Below are 22,725 nucleotides of genomic sequence, written 5' to 3'. Positions count from 1 at the left end.
CAATCTATGTGTGTTTTCTATTTGTAGATAATGTCACCATAGCCTTAAATCTTACCTTTCATCCTACATGAATGTGTTTTGCTTATGTTTTCTTGTGTATTTATGAGACAATTTTCTCTCCAACCACACTCTTCAGTACACTGCATGTCGGCAACTAAGATAACTTGACATTTTAGACTTTCTCTTCACGTGTAATTGTATAATTTTACTATGTGGGAGTCGTTCGTGTCTGACTCGGGGAGTGAAAGTGGGGAATTTCCGACAGCGCGCGAAGGCAGCACGAAAGCTGCTGCTGCTAGGAGAGCGCGAGGCAGGCAGGCAGAGAGCACGAAGAAAGGGGGTGGGGAGAGAGAGAGTGGTGGAGAGACATAGGGTGTCTGTTCCTATTAATTGTATAGGGCGACTTTATATGCTTTCTCCAAAATCTCTTCTCGTTGTCGCGTGTGTTGGCGTGAGATTTGACTTTAAACCGACAACATGTGATGTGTTGAATTTCAGTGGCCTTACACTGTCACTTTTCCACCACCACTGTTTCTCTTTTTGTATCTTCACTTCCTGCTCTGTGACTGGCTCAGTCCATCCCCCATCCTTCTTCATTTTCTGTCCTCTCTCTCTCTCTCTCTCTCACACACACACACAAACACACACAAACTACACAGACATGCACAGGTTGTAATTTCATGCTTTCCTCTACTTTCCTCCGCTGTACTCTCATTTGCTGTTGTTGTCCACACACACACACACACACACACACACACACACACACACACACATGGAAGCAGTATGGAGGCAACCACTTCCACCCATTAGCCCACTCTAACAGAAGATGACACTGTAGCCTATTTTGTTCCACTCCTTTAACGAGCTAATAAGATAAAGTGCACAAATTAATGCAACAAAGAGGAACACAGCTCATGCATGAGGCAATTTTTTTTAATTCAGAATGGTTGAATAGTTATGGCTGACTTCAAGGAGGAACAGTATGGTAAAGGAAGGGACGTTTGTGATTGTTTAAAACCCTAGACACAAAGTCTGTGGCATTTAGCAGCGTTAGACAGAAGCTATGTATGTGAAAGCTTATGGCTATTTAAAACACATTTGAACATAAGTTGAATATGTCAGACTGCCTTTGGTCATTGTTGCGGTCAGGGATGTATGCCCACTGAAATTATATTGGGGCAGACATAGCTATTTAGCTTTTAAACATCCTTAGTTAATACCATAGCAAATAATATGTAGCATAAATTACTGAACTGTGTAGGTCTTTCTAGGTCTCTATGAAATAATGTAACTTATATGCAGAATATTTTGAAAAAAAAAAAAAAAAAGCCCATTTATGTGTGACTTCATTAGCATAAGCTTTACATCTGTATGCACTTAATGAGTCTCATAATGACCGGTACTTTATGCTAACAAACAGTTGCTTTTCGTACACGATGACATTTTTTTAATGCACGAGCTCAGTTTAGAAGAGCATTAGACGTTTTTAATAACGGCTCTTCTTGTGGTAGAAACAATGTTGTTATTAGACAGTCAGGGCAGTCCGGATCCAGTTTTCACTGTGGATTCCGTGCCGAGTTTTTATTTTCTCACGACAGGTCGGTAAGATGGCTGTGTCTCGCGGAGCCTCGTGCTGGTTTGGTTGATTTCTAGCTCGCGCTCTCGTTCTGTAACAGAAGCCCCCCCTCCAACACACACACACTCACTTGTGTCGGTGAAATTCATTTCCCTGGCTCTGTATTTATATATTTTTTCTTTCACAAACTTTCCCCCTCTCTGTTTTAACTTTAAACGGAGTCGCAGTGGATTACCGGATACCGGTCCGGGCGGAGGGCAAAGGGGGGAATGAACCGGGACAACGGGTACGTTGTTATAAATATAATTGTATTTATATTCAATGGTTATTCGGAGTTTGATTGTGAGTGAGTCGCCGTGCTGAGAGAGAGAGGTAGAGAAAGAGTGGGGGAGAGAGAGAGAGGGATATCATGGCCGCTCAGGTCGCCAGCGTCGCCACTCTCAACACTAGCCCGCCATCCGAACTCAAAAAGCCGGATCGGGACCCACAGGAGGAGTCGGTACCGGGAGAGAAACAACATGAAAATAAGGAACCGGGACCTGACGGCGGATCTCCTGGTCAGAAGGAGCTGCAGGACGGGACCGATGCTGGAAATGCTGGGGGAGGAGGGGATTCTGACATGAAGAACGGCAACGGGAATTTGCCCAGGGTAAATAATAATAGCAGTAATCAGAATGATACAGGCGGGCCCGAAGGGAATAACCATCCCGGGATGGGACACCACCACCCGGGCCCCTTTCCTCCACCTCCTTACGGTTACAACCAGCACTACAGCCGGGCCCCTTTTCATCAACATGGCGGACAACAAAGCCCTGGCATGGCAGCTGCATCGGGGCCGGGCATGATGGACCCTTACCCCCCTAATTCACACGAACACGGCTACCCCAACCATTATAACAACTACAGCCCCTTCCAGAACAGGACTTCTTATCAGGGCCAAGGATACGGGGCCATGAATTCCCCGCGTAACAACCAGCCTCCGGCGGCTGGGGGGCAGCCAGGCAAGCAACAGCCAGCAGGAGGAACCACAGCTATGGCTGCCTCTTATAATAATCAAAGGTATAACATGGGAAACCAACAACCTACGTCTACGCCAACTTTAAATCAGCTTTTGACATCCCCCAGCTCTGCCAGGAGCTACCCGAATTACCCCCAAGGAGACTATAACAATCAGGAAGGGGCCAACAAGGGACCAGGAGACATGGGCAGCAGTCAGTATGGTGGGGTCCATCCGGGTTGGCAACAAAGGACCCACCACCCGCCTCCCATGAGCCCGGGAAACACTGGACAGCCTCCAAACAGAAATCAGGTAAACTTCACACACTGCACTGACACACTTTGACTGAGTTAAAGTCACTCAGCAGCTCAGAAAACGCACTGTAGAGTTGCATATTGCATTGGCCCAGCCATTGTCTATGTAGCAAGAGCTATAAAATGGCTGCCTCTCTCTTTCTCCCAATACCACCCCCTGCAATAGTGTTTAGACAGAGAAAGAAGCCTCATATTCCGTTAGAAACAACTTTCCGAGTTGCGGGTATTAGTGTGGTGTCCCTGCTTGGTACAGGGCAAGAGTTTGACTAAGTAGAGCAAGAGTTTGTCAGGAGAAAGTGTGTGTGTGTGCAGAGGGAGATAAGGTGATATTTCTTCGCAGTGCTCCTTCACCCTCATTGTAGATTTAACTGCTGTAACCTCTTGTTATTTCTGCGAGAATCCGCGGTGAAATAGCTTCTTTTTTTTTTTTATTTTTATTTTTTTTATTATCAGCGTTGTGTGCTTTCCCCCCACCGGTGCTATCAAAAGTTGTGTCAATGGCTGTCAAGGCGATAATAAACAAGATGCAAATGACAGCGATTGCCGTTAAATAACATTTGCATAATCATTAAGAAAAGACCCCTCTGTCGGTTTTAAAAAAGCGGCTGCACGGCGAAAACGGAGACGTGTGTCTCACAGTCCAGTGAATAGCGACAATTACATCCACTAAGTGTTTACTCGGATCAAAGTGTGATTGTGACCGCGATTGATTCATCTTGACGGAGGGTTTCATTCATTGTGGCTCGGTTCGACTCCGTTCGCCTTTTTTTTTTTTCCCCCCTGCTTTTTTTGCGTCTTTCTTCCCATGTGCCGCTTTTGTAAACACGGCCCCGCAGGTTGGAGTTGGCAAAGTGCAGATTGCCTTTGCTTTGGGATTTGAATTATGGAGGTAAAAATCCTGCTGTCAGAGCCAAGAGACAGTTGGTCTTAGGTTGACATGCGAGCCGAGATCTGATTGGCTCCCCCATCCCTCTGCTCTCGGCCATTTATAATTGCATCTAATGGAAGGCTGCAGAAAAACAGCCCCCTCTGCCCAGTTATGTGTTCCTCCACCGTATCAAGACAACATAGTCCCATTGTTTTTTTCCTTTATTTTAATCCATTTTGAACACAATTGTATACATTTGTGTAGTCTTTAAATATCTTTATATTTTTGTGTGCATATAAATATATCTGAATATTCCCCCCTTCATATCGAGAGAAATATACACCAGAAACCACAATATTAATTTCAGAATAAAAACTTATTCACTGGTTGTATTATTGTAAGCATTTTTATGAACATATTCTATTCAATTCCTCCCACTGCAGTAATTTGCATGATCACTGTTCTCATGTAGTCTCACCATTGTTTTTATTTGTTTGATTCAACGTGAAGCTCACATGTGCTGAGTCACATCACCACTGTCATTTTTGGCTGTTGACCTCACACATGCACCTGAAGTTTTTATGTTTTATTTTTTATTTTTTTTTAAAGGTACACTGTGTGCACTGCTCATTCAAGTCGGCTGACTCTGGTACAGCAGATAGAGTAGGTGTGGTCATGTAGCCCCATTGTACAAGTGTGTTTTCCACTGTTTCCAGATCAGGAGTTGAGGACACTCGTGTGCCTGAACATCTCGTGGCTACGTGAGACAGTCAGACTGGCTGCAGTTGTGTTTACAAGCAACCAAGGTGTCAGCCAAGTGTCACAGCTTTTTTTTTTAATTTTTTTTTTTTTTGCATCAGGTTTGCAATAGTCTTAATTCACTTCCACATGCAGAGAGTGTAACCATGTGAGCAGTGCTTACCTACATCTCTCTCCTCAGTGATAACAGCCACACGTGTTGTGATTTTTACTCTACAATTACGTGTCATAGGCAACGAAGGTGAAATGTGCAGCTCTGCCTTTTGAAGCGAAGGACTATTTTTATAATTTAAATACCTACGAGTATGTGAAGGATGGCTCAGTTGCAACAAGTCCTCAAACTTAAACGATCATATTGGTTGTTTTGTCCCTTACCCTCTGATACGACCTATACTAACTCCTGAGTTAGTGCCTCTGTGGTGCCACAAATAATTAGGATATATGATTTCTTTTAGGAAACACACTCTTGACACATTGAACCATAGAGGAGATTTCTCTGACTTCTTCTGCTCACAGTGTTTCGTATATATTTTCTCTGAACATTCAAATAATGTCTTTTTTTTGGGAAACTTTTCTTGATGGATCTATTAATCAAATCAGAAAAGGTTTTGCCGAATGTTTGTTGATATATTAGTTTATTTCTACAAGTAGATAGACATATTGTGTTTTACCACAGGTTGGTCATTAAGGATAGACTGTTCATCTACAGAAGCGTTACCCCACTTGTTGCTGTAAACTTTAAGGTGCCAGTTTTTCCACATATTTTGACGGATGCTTTCGCTGCATTTCAGACAAATTAATGGCTGCAAAAGGGTTTGTTTCTAAATATTTTAACCCAAATTCCCAGATATTCTGCTAACCTCAGCAGCTGCACACGATATCGACAACCTGGCTGATCTGTGTTGCTTTATTAAAATAAATTAAAAATACATGAAAAGGAAGAGAAGTGTCATGCTGATGAGTCCCATCTTTCTCTGAGGTGCTGTTTAGAGTTTGGATTTCCCTTTTTAGTTTCTTTTTGTCACAGTGAGATAGTGTCCACCCCCAAGGCCAGCTTTAAGTTTTGGCAAACAGGGTGAATTGACAGTTAGCGCGGATGTGGAGATGCTTTTCTTAGCCGATGCTCTACTTTCACATTTTGGCAATTAGGACAAAATTTTTCATTGTTTGTAGTAAAATGTTTTGTCCAGCTGTTAATGCTGGACAGCGGCCATATTTATGACACTAAATATTAGAAGTCATGTTCTTCTTCAAATGGAATTCACTGTCATTCATTGATATGACATTGCATATGTATATGTTAAATGATCCAATCTTTAATTATATATTTTAATCATATTTCTTTTTGTTCATCACTTATTCTCAATAGAAATTAGTTTGGCAAAGGTTGAGGCATTTGCTTCCAGAGCATCTGGATCGCACGTACACAGTTAACTGTTAACCGTTTGATCTGGTGGATGTGGACCCGTCTCAGTAACACTCATCCCATTGAATTGGCTCTGTCATCATGAGCTCTGTGTAGTTTTAATCTTTTAAGTCAATTTCTGGCTGTGTTGCGGTCAAAACAAAGAGAGAAACTACAGTTTGTATTCCAGATGTCAAATCAGAGTTATGAACTTGGAGTAAACGCCTCATCTTTGCTGTAATAGCTAAAGAGATCGTTGTGCGAAGGAATGATCTGTCACTTTTCTTGAGTTTATATGGGGGTAATGATCGTGGGTGACAGATTATGTTGACAGTGCCGTGTTGCCATTAAAGCAGCCTTACGGAAGTTAAGGTGAAGATGTCGTTGTGACCTGAGTAGTTTGTATTGAGCTTTGTGTTCATATCTGTGAAACCATATCCACTCTTGGCACCTTTTCATTACTAGATTTCCCTCCATTCAGGTTTTCAGTATGAATTAATGTGCGTTAATAGCAGTTCTTTGCTAGAGAAGCCGCCAAGCCTCATTGTACAAGTGGAAGGGGGAGTGTCCGGCAAGGTAATTGATTTGAATTTTGTTGTTAAGCTTGCTTAGAGGTGGCAGAAAGTTTATTTTTGCAGAAGGCAAAAGCACTGTAACTGGAGCTTTGACAGGAGTTTGTTTTGGTGTCAGTGGTGCAGGTGCAGAGGACACATGAACTTCATGCATCTGATACCAGTCAAGGTGTCTGGAGGACAGGACCGCTCGCTCAGGGCAACTAGAGAGAGATGTGAGGTGAATAGTGTCCATAAACTGTTCTCATATCATGGCATTGAGACGTCACTCGAGGCCACCGCTGTGTGTGTGTGTGTGTGTGTGTGTGTGTGTGTGTATAGACAGTGTTTGGTCAGAGAACCTGTGAATGTGATGTTTGACTGCAGAGCTTGATGTGGACGCCAGTCAGACCAAAGTTCAGGAGGAGAGTTTTTCACAGGCTCCGCTCCCCAGAAGAGCTGTCCACGATAAGTGCTGTTGGCTGTATTTTAGCCGAGTTTATTAAATGCTTCAACTCTCCATTCATTAACAGCGGCATAATTGGCCTTTTTAATCGGCGGCTATATCTCCAGCAATGATTCAATGGATGAGTTTTATGGAGCCATTCACCTGCCTGGGGCCACCTGCTGAAGATGAATGAATGTGTCAATTGAGTGGTGGGCAAGGGCTAATATTATAGCCTTTCATCGCGCCTTGCACACAAACAAATACTCTGAAGAGGATTGTAGTGGGGATGTTTTGGATAGTACAACGACAGGTGTTTCCCACCAAACACATGGGAGCAAGTCATCAGGGATGCCCCCTTCTTGCCTCGGCTATGCAAGGTTGACTTCTCATTTTGAGTTGGAATTAAAACATAATCGAAGACACTTTGTAAATATTTCTTTTGAGAAAGTCCCACAACTGGAAAAAAAAAAAAACATAATGAAAAACACCAAACCAAAGGTGTTAAATTGACTGCTGCTAATGGATGCATGCACAGCTCTGGTGCTGATGTAGAAGGGGAGCCCCACTGCAAATTGGAAAGTAGCTGAAAAAATAAACAGTTTGGTGACAGCTTTATTGTGTCAGAAACGCTCAGAAGAAATGAAAGTGGAATATATTTAATATTTTAAAGAAGCAAATGTCTTTCCTGGCTTTGTGTTGTTATTCAAAAGTAAAACTAATTGAGGCATTAAACAGACCAATATCCAATCGTTTAGCACACTCGAGCTGTGCGCAGTGTGTCATCTGTTTTTATCTAAATTTTACTGGAGATCATCATAATGGGATTTTGGCAGTGAACTGAGAATCACTGTGGCAGAGGGGTCGTCCTTCCCGCTAAAGTTCGAGTTTAAAAGTCATCACCTTTCGTTTTCTGTTATGAGATTTGAAGTGATGACAAAGAAACAAGATCGACAGAAAATTAATTTCTCACTGTGGCCGCAGCTGATGATTATTTTCACTATCGATTAGTCTGCAGAATCTGATATTAATAATTTAGGTCAGAAAATAGCAAAACAAGCTCATTACAAGTTCCTAGACTCAGAGGTGATATTTTAAAATGAACCCAGTCCAGAACACAAAGATACTCAGTTTATTTAAGTTAAAGAGAAGCAGTAAATTATCACATTTGAGAAGATTTTCTTTTTACTTTTTCATGTCTATTGCCAAATGTTTTGTTAATCATTTAAAACAAAATACCAAAAAATAACTTTTTTAAACTTCTTAAAGGTCCCATATAGTATAAAGGTAGATGTTCATGTGTTGTTTGATTATAGATCAGGTCTAGGTTCTATATTGATACTGTGAAAGTATCAAAGCCTCAGTCCACAGAGAAAAGCTCACAGCCTGTATTCAGAAACTGAGCCTTAAAACCAGCTGTCAGGACTTCTGTAACTTTGTGATGTCAAAACAAAGCAGTCACCGCTCTCAAGTCATTTATGTATTTGGTTTAACTGAATGTTTATGTGAAATTTTCTCTATTTTTTTATTAGATTACTCAGAAAAGAGTGAGCCAATCAGAAGAGAGGCTCAGAACCAAATATGTTTTACTTCTTCTATTATTCTGGACTGTTCTTCAGACAAAACAATATATTTTAAAGCGCCACCTTTGAGTCTGGGAACTTGTAATATCATGAGTTTTTCACACATTGGTAGTCCAAACAATTAATCAGTTATTAGAGACAGAAATGGCAGATCTATCAATAATGAAAGTAACTCTTACAGCCCTAATTATGAGGACAACTCACATGTACTCACACTTGTGTTGTAAATGATAAACAGATTGTTTTTGATTCAAACTGTGAGTTAAAGATGGAGAAAAGTTATTATTGAAGGAGATGATGGCTGGTAAATTGGCAACTGATAATCCTGATGATTGATTATGATTCATTCATTTTTCAAGCCAAAATATTACTTCAGGAAGTGTACACTTCAAGCATCAACCTGCGCGAAATCACTAGAAAGTGTTAAACCGTTCTTTGACAGCTGACCCTTCGCTGCTTTGTGTACGGTTTCTATTCAGTAAACACAACACACATTTTCAAGAGCGCTTAAACGCAGCGACTCCCAGCTCCTGTTCAGGCTCTTCTGTGGTGGGGGTTGGCGCCGAGGAGAAGAGGAAGACCGAGCGTTCAAAAAGGAAGTTCACTCTCGGTTCTTTAGTCTGCACTGCTGAGTAATGATTCTCCACAGGCCACATGGACAGCATGCTGCCTCCCGGCAACTGTGTGTGTGTGTGTGTGTGTGTGTGAGAGAGAGAGAGAGCGAGAAAGAGAGAGCGAGCGAGAGAGAGAGAGAGAGAGAGACTGCATGGTGTGTGCCTATGAGGGAGAAACTGTGTCAGTGATACCCAGGGGAGGGGAGAGGGGGGTGGGGAGGTGGTGGTGGGGTGGTGGTGGTGTTTTGTGAATGATCTTCGTCTGCCCCTGACAGCTGTGTGTATTTGTGTATAAAGTGCGGCAGTTACTTGATGGTCTGTGTGTGTGTGTGTGTGTGTGTCTGTCTGCCGCTGCCTCAGGAGTCTCTCTGACCTGCTCTTACTCCACGTGTCACCAGCCATCCGTCTTTCTTTAGTAACATTGGCCTTTTTCATCCCACTGACAACCACAGAAAGCATCGCGTTTTCCAACTCCGTCTTTTTCCACAAGTTGCTGTTATGTGTGTGTGTGTGTTTTTTTTTTTTTTTTTCCCTCAGTAGCATCATCTTTAAGACCCCTCAATTATCCCTGCAAATTCTTAATATAGAACATAACAGAGAACATCCTCAAACTGTCGCAAGTGAGCCAACTAGTTTTCGATGATACAGTCGAAAATCTTTTTGTTTAATGACTCAAAAAGTTAATTTACATCCCTGATAGTGAAAATAAGTCTCAATAATTCCAGAGTTGCACGTTGAAAACAACTTCCTCCATGGACAAATGTCAGACTTGGGCTATTGCACGGGAGCACGCTGGAAATGTAAAGGTAATTCATTTCTTTTGACATTTACCTTCTAAAATGCTCCAGATTAGCATAGTAATATCCTTCTCGGAGCCTGTGTGAGACTACAGACTTCATTTACATGACGTATGGTGTGTGCCTTTAACGGAATAAAGTGGTTAACCTTTAAATGGGTGCAGTTGTTGATACTAGAAGGTAGAGAATGATGCTTCCTCTCAGCTCTCACACAACGCTCACCTTTGCTCTCTGCACAAAAAAAAAAAAAAAAAACAGAGAAGGCAAATGACTCGTATATAACGCAGAAAATAGGGAACATGAGGAACAGTTGGGTTTTCTCCTTTTATGTCTTTTGTGGAAGTCAATCATGACGTCTGTTATTGTGGATTCTGCCCCCTAGTCATAGCCTTGCTTTCTGTTTCGTCTAATGTGTTATGCACTATATCAGCCTCTGTTTGAAGCTAATAAAACCAAAGCTGTGGAGTAAACAGCAGAGGACGGTAAAAAACAAACGCCTGTGCAGGGGGATTGTTGTCTTAGCAAACCAGCGATGGATCAATACTCAAATCTTGAATCCAGTGTGTGCGCCTCATGTATTTATACCACACGAACAGGGAAGCGGTAACTAGAGCTGAAATGATTTGCCAATTACTCGGTTAAGTGATCGATATAAAATAAATCAATATTAACAACATTGACAACCATTTAAGTCATTTTAGGAATCAAAACAAACAATTGGCTGGTTCCAGCTTCTCAAATGTAAATATTTGCTCTTGAGCTGAAGCTAAATCAATAAGTCCAGTAGTTTATTGTCAAATAATGAATTGGCAACTATTGATCAGTATTTTGTTCCTGCTTCTCAAATGTGAATGATTTCTGGTTTCCCCTCTTTCTGATGTTAAATATCTTCATGTTGTGCAACACAATCAAGTTCAAATCAGGGCTGCAACTAATGAGTCTTTTCATCGTTGATTAACCTGCCAATAATTGTCACAATCAATACACTGATCGTTTAGCCAATATAAAATTTCCTGAAGCTGAACGTGGCGTCTTCACATGCTGCTTAGTTCAACCAAAAGTCCAAACACATTCATGTGCATTTTTTACTTGGAAAAATCAAAACAGCTGCTGATTAATTTCCTGTTGGTTTACAAAACAATCATTCTGCAAATAATTTCAGCCTTAATTTGAATGTGTAAATCTGGGCCAAGGGGAGTTGTGATTGACATTTTTGTCATTTAATGGGCCAATCTGTGAAGTGGGGAAATGATAATGAAAATAATCAGATGCAGCAGTAGATTTGTCAATCAAGTAGCAGTACCAGTAACAGTTCTGATAATTAATCATTAATCATTTTTTAAGCATAAAATTCACTTGTTTCTCTCGTTGGTAAAAATGTGAATATTTTGGTGGTTTTTCTTAGTCTTGTAGTAAATTCAATTCCCTCTGTGTTTTGGACTCACAGTTAGAGAAAACATGACATATGAACTTGTCAATTTGGGCTCGTGGAAATTGTGATGGACATTTTTCATTATTTCCTAACCGTGGATGCAAACTTGTCGCCTCTCGGCCAAAAAGTTGTTGTTTTGAATCCAGAGCAGGTCATTTGTGTGACTCGTGTAGATCCGATCGTGGAGGGGTGGATGTTAAAGAGAGAAAACAGCATGAGGGTGAATGGCAGGGACGGCGATCAGGTAAACTCGTTCTATCTTAAGTTTCATGTCGGCAAATAACAGTAACGTTAAGCTGACGAGCATCTGTCCGTCTGTCTGTCTGTCCGTCCGTGTCCACGGTTGTTTTCTGCGACGTTGCACCTGACATGAGAGTAAAATACATCTATATATCACGTTTTGATAAACACCAACGGGCAACAGTGTTCATAAAGTGCAGCTTGGAAAAGATAACCTCATCACAATGTGAGCACATATCCATGTGTGCGTGCACGAAATGCAACCTGTGCATTCTTTCCAGTAGCTCCTGTGGGGACCAGTCCACACAATATATGGTGCACATCATGTTAAAACAAGATGACGAGTATCTTGTGTCTCAGTTCAGGTTTAATTACAAATCTGGACTCATTCGAGATGGATTGACGATGATTATTGATTAAATATTGAATTTAAAAAGTTGATTAGCCCGGGCATACGGGGCAATATACATCTCTCAGTGAATAATAACGTCAAGTAATCAGCCAAGCGTTCGTGTAAATAGTATTTTTGATGGTTCCGGGGTCAGGCAGGAGGGCAGCAGCTGTAAAACACGCTCCCCACCCACACCAGCGACCCAGTGTTGGCATCTTTGTCACCCTCTTCACCCTTGAGTTTGCACAGTTTATAGCACAAATGATTAATTGATCAGCTGAGAAAATAATCGGCTAGTCAATCCTGACAATAATCATTAATTGCAGAGCTAAATTGAATTGAATCCGCCTTTTGGGTTTTAGACTGTTGGTTGGATGATATTTGAACATCACCTCGGCCTCTGGCGACTTGTGACGAGCAATTATTCACAATTTTCTGACAAATTTAAAGACTGAGAATTAATTAAGTTTAATTGACAGTGAGCGGAATAATTAGTTAGTAAGAAGTGTTCATCTACAGCTCTACAACACAGAACTATAACAGAGCTCTTACTCATTGTTACGGCTTGAGCATGAGTTTTACTTTCAAATGTTCCGTCCAAAATTAACTTTTGAGGAAAAAATAAAGTATATGTTCCAGTGCTTATTTTTATCTGGCCTAAATAATTAATGTGTTTTTTTTCCCCCCTCATAGAAACAGGCCAATGTTTACACAAGTTCAGATGCCTCCTCTCTCTGTCCAGCATTGTAGCAGGCGTCCAGTTAGCAGACTGTTTGATACGGAGCCATTGTTTTGTTTTGATTCGATCAGCTCGTGGAAAAAAAAAAAAAAAAAAAAAGAGCAGTCGCTGCTGGTCAGCAGGGACAAAGTTACACAGACAAAAACCAGACCAAAAAGCCTATTTAGTGTCATTGTTTCTGGCTTGTGCGGCAGGTGACAATGATTTATGCACCAAGGACACATTTGAACAGTATTTGCTGCCCAGCTGATGCTGAAGTTGAACTCTTGTTGTGATACTTTTTAAAGTGTGGATGTATGACTGTAGAGAAAGCAGTAACTGTTGTCGGCATGTTCCTCTCTCCTCCTGACGATTTGCATGTCCGTGCCGCAACGGTTTCAACAGTCCACTTCAGTCCTTGGCTCATTTGTTTTTGAGGCAGGGCCTGAAGCACGTGTGACCTGAAAGCTTTTATTTTGTCATCCATGTTGTTTAAATTAAGTGTTGACGGCGCAATATTCAGTTTAAAGGCCTAGTAGTTTATGTTTTTCTTCTGTTTTATCTGAAGTGTAGATCCATACGAAGATATATTTGTGGTTTTAAGAACCAGAAACCATCTCAGTGTAGTTTTACATCTCCTCTCTCAGGCTTCTCTCTGCAGCTCTAGTAACAACAGGTCGGTGAGCCAATCAGAAGAGAGGAGGCTCTGAGCCTCTCTTCTGATTGGCTGACTGTTTTCTGAGTGATCCAATAAAAATATAGCAGATTTCAGGTAAAAACACTCACAGAGAAACCAAATCCTGCAGTTGGATGGTGTTGTCCAGGTGGGTGGGGCTCAGGACATGAGGGGCCTGAGAGCAGTGACTGCTTTGTTGTGACATCACAAAGTTACAGAAGTCCTGACGGCTCGTTTTAAGGCTGAGTTTCTGAATACAGGCTGTGTGCATTTCTCTGTGGACTGAGCGCTGTGATACTTCACAGTATTAATACAGAACCTAGACCTGATCTAAAATCAAACAACACATGGACATATACCTTTAGACTGGATAGGTCCTTTTAAAAGACGAGTCTGTGTTTCAGATTATGACTGAGCATGTTTTCCTCTGGTTGTGTGTGCAGGGCAGTCGGCGCGACATCGGTGTCAGTGTTGTGACCCAGCCAGATCCTTAAGTGGCTGCGCCTCATTCAGTAGCCTGGGTATTTTTGGCGTAGTAGTGAGTGACACACTTATCGTAACGGGTCGTCCAGGGTGCCGATGGTCAGCGCGAATAAGCGTCCCTTTTCTCGGGCAGCGTGAGCCTCAGCGCCGTGATGCAACCCGATCAGTGTGTTTTTTCTGCCTCCAGCGCTGACGGAGGAGCCGCCGGCCGCTAACACATCAAGTGGCTTATCTCTGAACACAAACTGCTGTTTCTTCCCTGAGCGCTGCTGGTGAAGTGCTCATGTGACCTGAGAGCGCTGTCTCTCTGACACTGTAACCGCACTGTGGCCTTCAAATAAGCCACACTGGTGTGCATTATAGGATGTTGTTCGACCGTAACTGTAAACACAAAGTTAATGATCTCTTAAGCATTGCTGTGCAGCTATTTATTATATTCAATTCCATTTCAAAAATGTTCATGATTTGAATATCGCACAGAAGAGGAAGTCAAGCAGGGAAGATTTTATAAAGATTTTGACTGAGTTTTGTTGCCAAAACGATCCTGAATGTGAGAAACACAAACAAGTGTTTAAAACCTTTTATTCATGGAACAAAAAAGTCAAAGTAGACAAATGTTAAATGTTGCTTAAACACAAAACTTGTTTTCCCACACTTGAAAATGAGTATTTTATTTTTATTTTTTTTGCTGGCTTTTCAAAATTCATCACCTCGTTTCACCAGGAGTGTAGATGCTGTTTTTGTTGTGTCTGCAGGTGCATTATACATCACTCTGAGTTTATTATTGTGTCTCTGTTAAATGATGAACATCTGGTTTGCCGTCAACCGTTTTTTTTTTTTTTCCTGCCACAACGTACGCTCTGCCCGTCGGCCCCTGCTCTCAGCTCCCGGTCCAAACAACCCCCTCCTCCTCCTCCTCCCACTCGCCTCATCTCACTCCCGGGAATCAGCCACTGTCACTTGGAAATATAAGTTTGGCCCGACAGGTTGACAGCCGGTAGTCAGGGCGAATGTTCACTCTCTTGTAGCTCCAACTCCCAACATCACAGTGACAGGCCAGGCAGCAGCAGGCAGCCCTCTTTTTTTCTTTTTTCTTTTTTGGTTTTATTCATTTATTTATTTTTTTAAACTGGACGTGTCAGCAGCAGCTCTGATCTACCTAACAAGGGATTTGTCTTTCATAGAGACACTGGTCCTGTCGTCGCTGTGCTGAGATCAGTTAGCACCTTGCAGCTATGTTGTTGTCCACACAATAGCTCTCATGTGCTAATCACCAATGCCTAATAGGTACTAATCAGTTGAGTTTGAAAAAGTGAAGTGCAATACTTTCTGCCACTGCCAATACAGTTTAGAGGCGTTTTCTTTCGTCTTGTTACTGCTTGTCCATTTGGAAATTAATATAACATGTTTGTACAATTAGAAATAGGCTGTTTTATTTTGTTTAGCTGTTTAGCTCACAAGTGGTAAAAAATGCTGCCAAGTTTTTCACAACACGTTTAATTGCACAGATCTGTTTTTTTTTGAGTAAATGTATAGCTGCTCCCTTGGATTCTTGTATCATCATTAAAGTTAATTTAAAGTTAAAGTTAAACTATTGCACTTCCCTGAAGAGAGAGCGGGTGAAATTGACGCAGAGGAGGTCGAGACGTTCTGACTTCTGGCCTCTGATATGGGTCAAGCTCCGAAAAACGTTGAATCCTACACTTCCTATAATTCAGGCAATGACGTCTCCTCATGAAACCCTCACTTGCCTTTTTGAGTTTCACACCTCCGGTTTGTAAATAGGGCTGTGTTTATGAACTGAAGTTTCAGGTCCAGTTCAAGATAACCTTGATGACATCATTAAGGTTATTTCGAAAGCTTTATACTGAACTCATGTGTAAGCGTCTTTAACCTGCGTTGTGTACTCATACTCTCAGAAGGAGAAGTGTGACTTACTCAAATGACCACATGATGCGAGTATAAAAGGACCTTTTTTTTCTGGAACTTTCAACAGTATCTCACTGTCTTCCTGGAAGAGAGTTAATCATAATGTGAGCTAAGCACGAAAAATGGTGACAACAAACTAAAGCGTGAGATGTGGTTCAAAGCTCTGAAAAAACTTTATTTCCTCCTCTGGTTCCTTTTTCTGTGAATAATTAAGGGGTTTTTTTTGCGATTTGTCCACGCATTGATAATAACCATTGTATTTAAAAAATGAAATATTATTTATATGTTAATAATACATATATGATAATATGAGGGTGGCAGATGGCAGGCCTTTTGTTTGTCACTTCATCTGGTTGCCTTTTTACTCTGCATTAAGTATTAATTAATTGTTCGTTTTGGACAGTTATGGTTACAGACTCTTTCTCCACCTCCCTACACTTGTATTTGAGTCTAATTAATTTATCAAAAAAGAGACAAAACAATAAACAAAAGTTAAAGCGGCGTTTGACTGCAGCATTTTTCTATAGATATCACAATAATATTGCTCTTGTGAATTCTTTTGTAGTGAAAATCTGATATCCTGACAGCCCCTCGTTGAATTGTGAGTGTAAAGTCGAAGCTGTTGAAAGAATCCACAAGCCTGTGAAAAGTTTCTTAAATTCTTCTGCTATCAAACAAAATTTTAACAGACCTGCGAAAATCTCTTGATATATTTGGCGTCTGCTTTTCTCCGGGAACAGTGTACCCAGAAATACAACAGTGTTTTCCTTTAACTCCTTTAAAATCAGCCCTAATTCTTGCAGGTACAGAGTCGTGTTTTTATCTCCCGTCTGTTTGTTGCTGTTGTTTCTGTCGCTCTCATTAACAGCCATAGAAAAGCTTTGTATCTTCCCTCCTCTCTCTGTCTCTCTCTGAGACGCGAATGCTGACTTTGTCATCAGAGTGTGCGAGTTCCCCACGTCTTCCCTCTCCTCCCTGAACATCTTTTGAATTCCTTGGAACAGCTGGGTGAACATCTGGGTGAGTAGGGTGCTGCTTGCCTCTGCTCGGTGTAGATAGCACCAGCAGGCGCAGGCTGCCGCTCCCCTCTACCCAACCCCAGCTCCTCCTTGCTTTTATCCAGAGTCATGCAGCGGTCATGTCCAGGGTGGAACTTCTCAGGTTGATGCAGAGGGAAGGCAGACTAATTGCTTAATTGAGAACATGGCCTTTTTGGAGTTATTTTTCCCCTAGCTTCGTGTTTACTCTAAACTCTCAGGTTCTGGATCCTTCCTTAACTATTTGCTCAAAGCAAGTCGGCTGTATTTAGCGCTTCCTTAAAAGCTCATTTTTAACAAGGAGTCTGAATTGTTTTGATGCTTTGTGACTGCGGTAACATACCACGCTGCTCCTGTTGCTGAGACTCTGCTCTGTGTGTGTGTGTGTGTGTGTGTGTGTTTGTGTGTGTTTTGGTTTGGTTTGGTTATTATTTATGAGGAAGATTTTTGTTTTTGTTTCTAATAAGGTTGCACAGTGTCAAAATGTGAACAGTCCGTTTTGATATCATTGATTTTAAAGGGTAACACTGCAGCCTTGTTGTGGTCTTGGTCATTACTTATGTAGAAGTTGGTTAAAATAACTGGTCAGTGTATTTTTTGCACACACTTCCTGTTAGAGCTGGGTGACGATTGTAAAATTGTAAAACTAGCGCTGCTGTGATTCTGATATCTGAGTCCTGCCGCCAAAACAATACCCGCTTTGTTTTTTTTTTTTCCACTTTAAGAGACATAAATGTTTATTATAAATCAATATGAAATGTTCAAACATTTGAATGAACATAAGTTAAATTCAAAAATTCAGTTTAACTCAAACATCTGTGCAAGAACCTTTTCTGAAATAAAATTTGGTCCCAAAATTGGCAGAAATTGTAATTGAAATCAGGAACTATCTGATCAAGGAATAAGTGAAGGAGAGAACTACAGCTGTCGATCAATAGAAAATTTGATAATTGACATTGTCACGTCTTTAATTGGCAACTGACAACTGAATATTTTTGTTGTTTTGGACTGTTCGAAGTAATTTTTCGCTTTGTATCTTTCTTGTTCACATTTTCTCACATGTGATTTTTCTGTGGTTCTTTGAACAAACATTTAAATGATTAATCAAGAAAATTATCAGCAGATTAATTGATAATGTAGCCTGAAATAGTACAAACCTCATCAGATATCTGATGCCAGCTTTCGGTACCTGACGGTTTTTTTCAAGACTGTGTGATACAAACTACAGATACATTGTGGTTGGTATGAAAAGAGCAGTGAGGTTGAATACGTAACTCCTAGCTCCTGTCTTTTCTGTCTGTACTTTTTAATTTAAAGTGAGTCCACTTTATTTTAAAGTGAGTGTAGAGAAGCTTTGCCAGCGCGACTCCTCATCCAGCCGGGAAACATCAGAGGAGAAAGTGAATGGGTAAAACTGTCCCTTGTCCTGGGGCAAACTACTTAACCCTTCACTTGTGCAATGGATATATTCAAAGCTTAAACAGACAGTGAAAGACTGGTCATACTGGGCATGTCCCACTGTGAACGTGGGTAAGGGCTTTACTGTGAGGTGAGCTTTTAAGCGCACAGATTCACAATCTCACCCCTGAAATTGACAGAGTGTACGGTATCCTGTTACTCGCCGTACGAGGGTGGCCGCGGCCGGCGTGTGTTGGTGCTGGTGCGTTGCGTTGCGTGTCGAAGGGCTTTACCGCAGAACAATGGTGTGTGTGCTGAGCCGAGGCCATGTGGCCGTGTGGCGGATTAAATTAGCAGCAGTTGTTTGTCGTCTGTGTCGTCCCCCCCCCCCGGTCCATCTGCTCCGCTCCGGCCCCGTAGACTCCAGCTCTGCTCTCAGGCGCTGCTCCAGACCCCTCCCCTCCCCTTCCATCCCACCCCACCCTCCCCAACCTCTTACAAATCCCCTTCCCCATGTCTAACACACACACACACACACAGTTTTTGAATAGTTGCAATATCCACCAGCAGCCCAGTCATGACACAATATACTCAGTGCAACCTCTTCTGCCAAGAGTGCTCTGGCTTTCTCTTATGCAGATTAGCCATGTGCTAATTGTGATTATTTATTTATTTTTTTATGGAAGACAGAGAAAAAGGGGAGGGGAGGAGTTTCCTCAGAGTTTGATTTGATGACTGAGCTGAAAGAAAAGAGAGTGCTGTGCTGGGAGTTGTGTTCCCATCCTCTGTGTGTGTGTGTGTGTGTGTGTGTGTTTAGCTAGATGTGGAAACTTTCTTATAAACCTTTTAAAGATTTTAGCAAAAGGCCAGTTGGCCCTGAACTGACTGACTAGAGGTTTTTAATAGATGTTGACGAGTGTGTTTATAGTGCTATCCTTGGTTTGAAGGATAAATTAGTCTCTATCAAACATCTGATCTGAGTCATAAAGCTGTTTCATACTTAAAATGATTGAGTAAACACTGAATACTCCTTCTATTTATTCATAATTTGCTTAATATTTCATGCATGGATAAAATAAGAAAACGGTTACGGGTTATCAACATTTTACAACCTGAATCATCCATCAGTCACATAGCGATCAAACATGCCGACGACCTTTTTGGATCAAAAATCTTTTCCCTTTCACCTCAGACGGTTTCACAAACAAGCGAGTGGGCTGCTGTTGCTGTGAAGCTTTTTAATCTTTGTGGTTCAGGGAATTTCCCCTACACATCGTTACCTACTACGTGTTTTAATCATATAAATTTTTGTAAGGATTATTCATATTCCACAAATATTTACTTTTGATTTAGAGTTAAGAACGGCTGCAGAAGAATATTGCTGCATTATTTTTATTTTTATTTTTGCAATATACATGAATGACAATTTAGCGATAGCTTCTGCTGCTACTGACATTTTTGTTCCACATCACATATATAAAATATCAGACTATTGGTAAATAAAACATGTAATTATTTTCTGATACTTGATTACTCATGTATAATCAGCTTTATGTTGCTTTTGCTTAACTGCGGCCACAAGCGGTAATAAAATAATGGAAAATGCAAAAACAAAAAGAGTAACTAAACTATTTCAATAATGTTATTTACGCAGCAACATTTGCTAGTATTAGCCACTGTAAGCTACAAACTAAACCAAGTAAAGCAACTGAACTGAGTTGCCTATGAATTCAGCTTTTTGTCAGTGTCAAGTGTCACTTTAAATTTGAATGGAAAGTCCACAAGATACTTGTTAGCTTGTTGTGTTGTTGCGCGCTAAAACCGATCAGTCGCACTGGGAATTACTGTGATTGGTTATTTCAAGGCAGCACAACCAGCAGCAACTAAAACGACATGTTATTTATCAGACTTTCTCCTAAATGAGTCAGGAAAATCAAACTTTGCTTGTTTTTGTCTTCTGTTAAGCAGTGAAACAGCTTGCGTGATGCATCATTATGGGCCTATTATGGCATTATGACTACATGGACATGTGGACACTGTGCTGTTGATCCTCAGATGAAGTTTTGTTGTGACTGGAGAAAGATTAAAATGATTAGTCATAAGAAAGTAAGATATTTTCAACCCTTTACTCGTACAATCAAACTCCACAGCCTAAATTTAGCAGCATGTGGCAGCTGTCAGGTCGTTGTGTCAGACCTTGATCGTAGTCATTTGTGTTTCAAAGCACAAGGACTCAGACATGCACTCGGTTTCAGAAGCTGAATGCCTTATCGTCTTCCCACTGTGTCTGTATTGCCCTCCCACCACTGACATTTTCCTCTGTTACGTCAGAAACCAATCACTTCCTGTCCGGGACCTTGAGCACTGAACGAGCTGATTTCCAATCCAACAAATGACAAATGTTGAACCATCTTCATGTAGTAAATTTAAATGAATCTTGAATAGAATAATATTGACATAATCCTACTTTGAATCATATTTTTTGTTGCTTTTTGAACTCTCAACTCTGACTGTATAAACGTGGGAAAATTGATTCAGACGCTCTTTGCTTAACAACAGCAGCAGCAGTGCTCCAGCATTGGCATCGCCCCTCTTAAGAGCCACTCACTCTATAACTAGGAGAAAGAGAAGCAGAGCCTTCTATAGCTGTCCCTGACCTCTACAGACGAGATGCTGCAGAGATTGTTTAGTGTCTTTTTAAAACACACTCGCTCACAGAGGCCTCGGCTGAAGCTCTCCGAGATGTTGGAGGATGTGTAATGGTGTGTCAGATGTGAACAACTTAAGCAATACGAGGAAAATGCTGGTAAACAGATCAATGAAGGCCCAGGCAGCAGACTGGCCACAGCTGTCTCCCAGCCTGCAGCACACAGATGTGTTAACATGATTGAATGAGGTGCTGGAGTAAAAAAATAAATAAATAAATAAAAAGACTTCTTGACCACATCACATACTTTTAAAAGCATTATGATCACATAATATTGAGCAGCGTTTAGACCGGAGTCACGTTCATTTGTTGTGAACATATTGGCATTTTATTTATCATACTGAATTTACTCCACAGTTATGCCTTAAAGGATCATTCTGGTTTATTACACCTACTTACTAATGACTTTGTTGTGTTCTCGCTTAATTGATTAATCATCTTATAAAGTCAAGTGTAGAGAATTAAAAAAAAAAAAAAAAAATCCATCCCTGCTTTCCAAGGTGACATCTACATAAGTTTTAACAAAATATTAAATTTACTTATTATATTAAAGAGAGAAAAAGCGGGAAATATTCATAAGAGACTTTGAAAACAGCATGAAACATGACTTAAACTTAAATAGTTTATTTTCTGTTGATTGACTAATCAATTAAGTAACTGATCGTTACAGCTCTGATGTTTTTGTTACCAGTAGGATTGGTATGATGGCCGTAAGTATAGAAATGGTCCTAAACCAGAAGGTATTCAATCTAAAAGAATTATATAAAACAAATATTTACAATTTGCTTGAATACTGATTTTTAATAGATGATTACATTTATTAAAGGTCCCGTATTTTAGACTTTTCCTGTGTTTTATGTGAAGTGAAGATTTCAGGTAAAACACTGGATGGTGGGTCCAGGTGGGCGGGGCTTGGGGCATGGCTGAGAGCGGTGGCTGCTTTGTTGTGACATCACCAAGATCAGGAAGTCCTGACGGCTGGTTTTAAGGCTCAGTTTCTGAATACAGGCTGTGTGCATTTCTCTGTGGACTGAGGCTTTGATACTTTAACAGCATTAATATAGAACCTAAACCTGCTTTATAACCAAAAAAGAGACATGGATCTACTTTTATACAATATGGGACCTTTAAAGTAGCCTCCTGTCTAGTTGCTGATTGTTCAGGTCAGTAAGAAAATAAGATTGAAGCTTTGAGTTATCTTGTAAGGATTTGTTAATCCACCTAGAAGAAAGTTAGTTCGAGTCCTCTAAATGTCTAAATTAATTCTTCCCCAGTTTTTCATCCTTGTTTTAAAATAAAAAATGACCTCCTTCAGTGAAAACTGGTGCAAAATATCAGGATCTCATTTAGTAAATATTTGCACAAAAAATGATCAGTGGCTTTAGTTCAATTATGTGATTGCTGTAACGCACACATTGTACACATTAGTCCAACACTTGTCTACACAGTGCACACTTATCGTTGCTATCTGATCACCTGACCACAAATGACCACTATCTCCATCTTTTAGAGTGGTTGTTAAATGAGACATGAGAGCGAGATGAGTGGTTGTTTTGGAAACGTCAGCACTGATTCTCCACGTGGCTCTGGGAGCCCCGGTCGTAGTCGAGCTGTACTTTTCCAGCTGAGCCGGGGGGCCTGAGCTCTGTCGGGCTCCTCGGCCGCTACACGAGCCGGTGTAGAAATATTCTCACTCCCGGCGAAGTATCGACTGAAATCGGCGAGGAAAAAGGTTGATTGTTTTATGGCTCGGTCATCTCATGTGAATTTTGTCTAAATGAGAAAAAGGATTTTACCTTTTAGTG

At 40.9% G+C, this 22,725-nt stretch overlaps 1 protein-coding gene across 1 annotated transcript in view; it reads left to right on the top strand.

Moving 5' to 3' along the window:
* Positions 1-1,592: 1,592 nt before the first annotated feature.
* arid1ab (AT rich interactive domain 1Ab (SWI-like)) overlaps positions 1,593-22,725 on the top strand; it is a 55,036-nt gene continuing 33,903 nt past the window's right edge. The window contains exon 1 of the mRNA XM_056398789.1: positions 1,593-2,885. Within this exon, the coding sequence (XP_056254764.1) occupies positions 1,986-2,885 (900 nt within the window). The 5' untranslated portion in view covers positions 1,593-1,985. The remainder of the gene's footprint in view (positions 2,886-22,725) is intronic.

Source organism: Seriola aureovittata, chromosome 16, assembly GCF_021018895.1.
Source record: "Seriola aureovittata isolate HTS-2021-v1 ecotype China chromosome 16, ASM2101889v1, whole genome shotgun sequence".
In the NCBI taxonomy this organism is placed as follows: domain Eukaryota; kingdom Metazoa; phylum Chordata; class Actinopteri; order Carangiformes; family Carangidae; genus Seriola; species Seriola aureovittata.
Note: the sequence above shows the minus strand (reverse complement) of the source record. Positions and strands in the feature narration are given on the sequence as shown.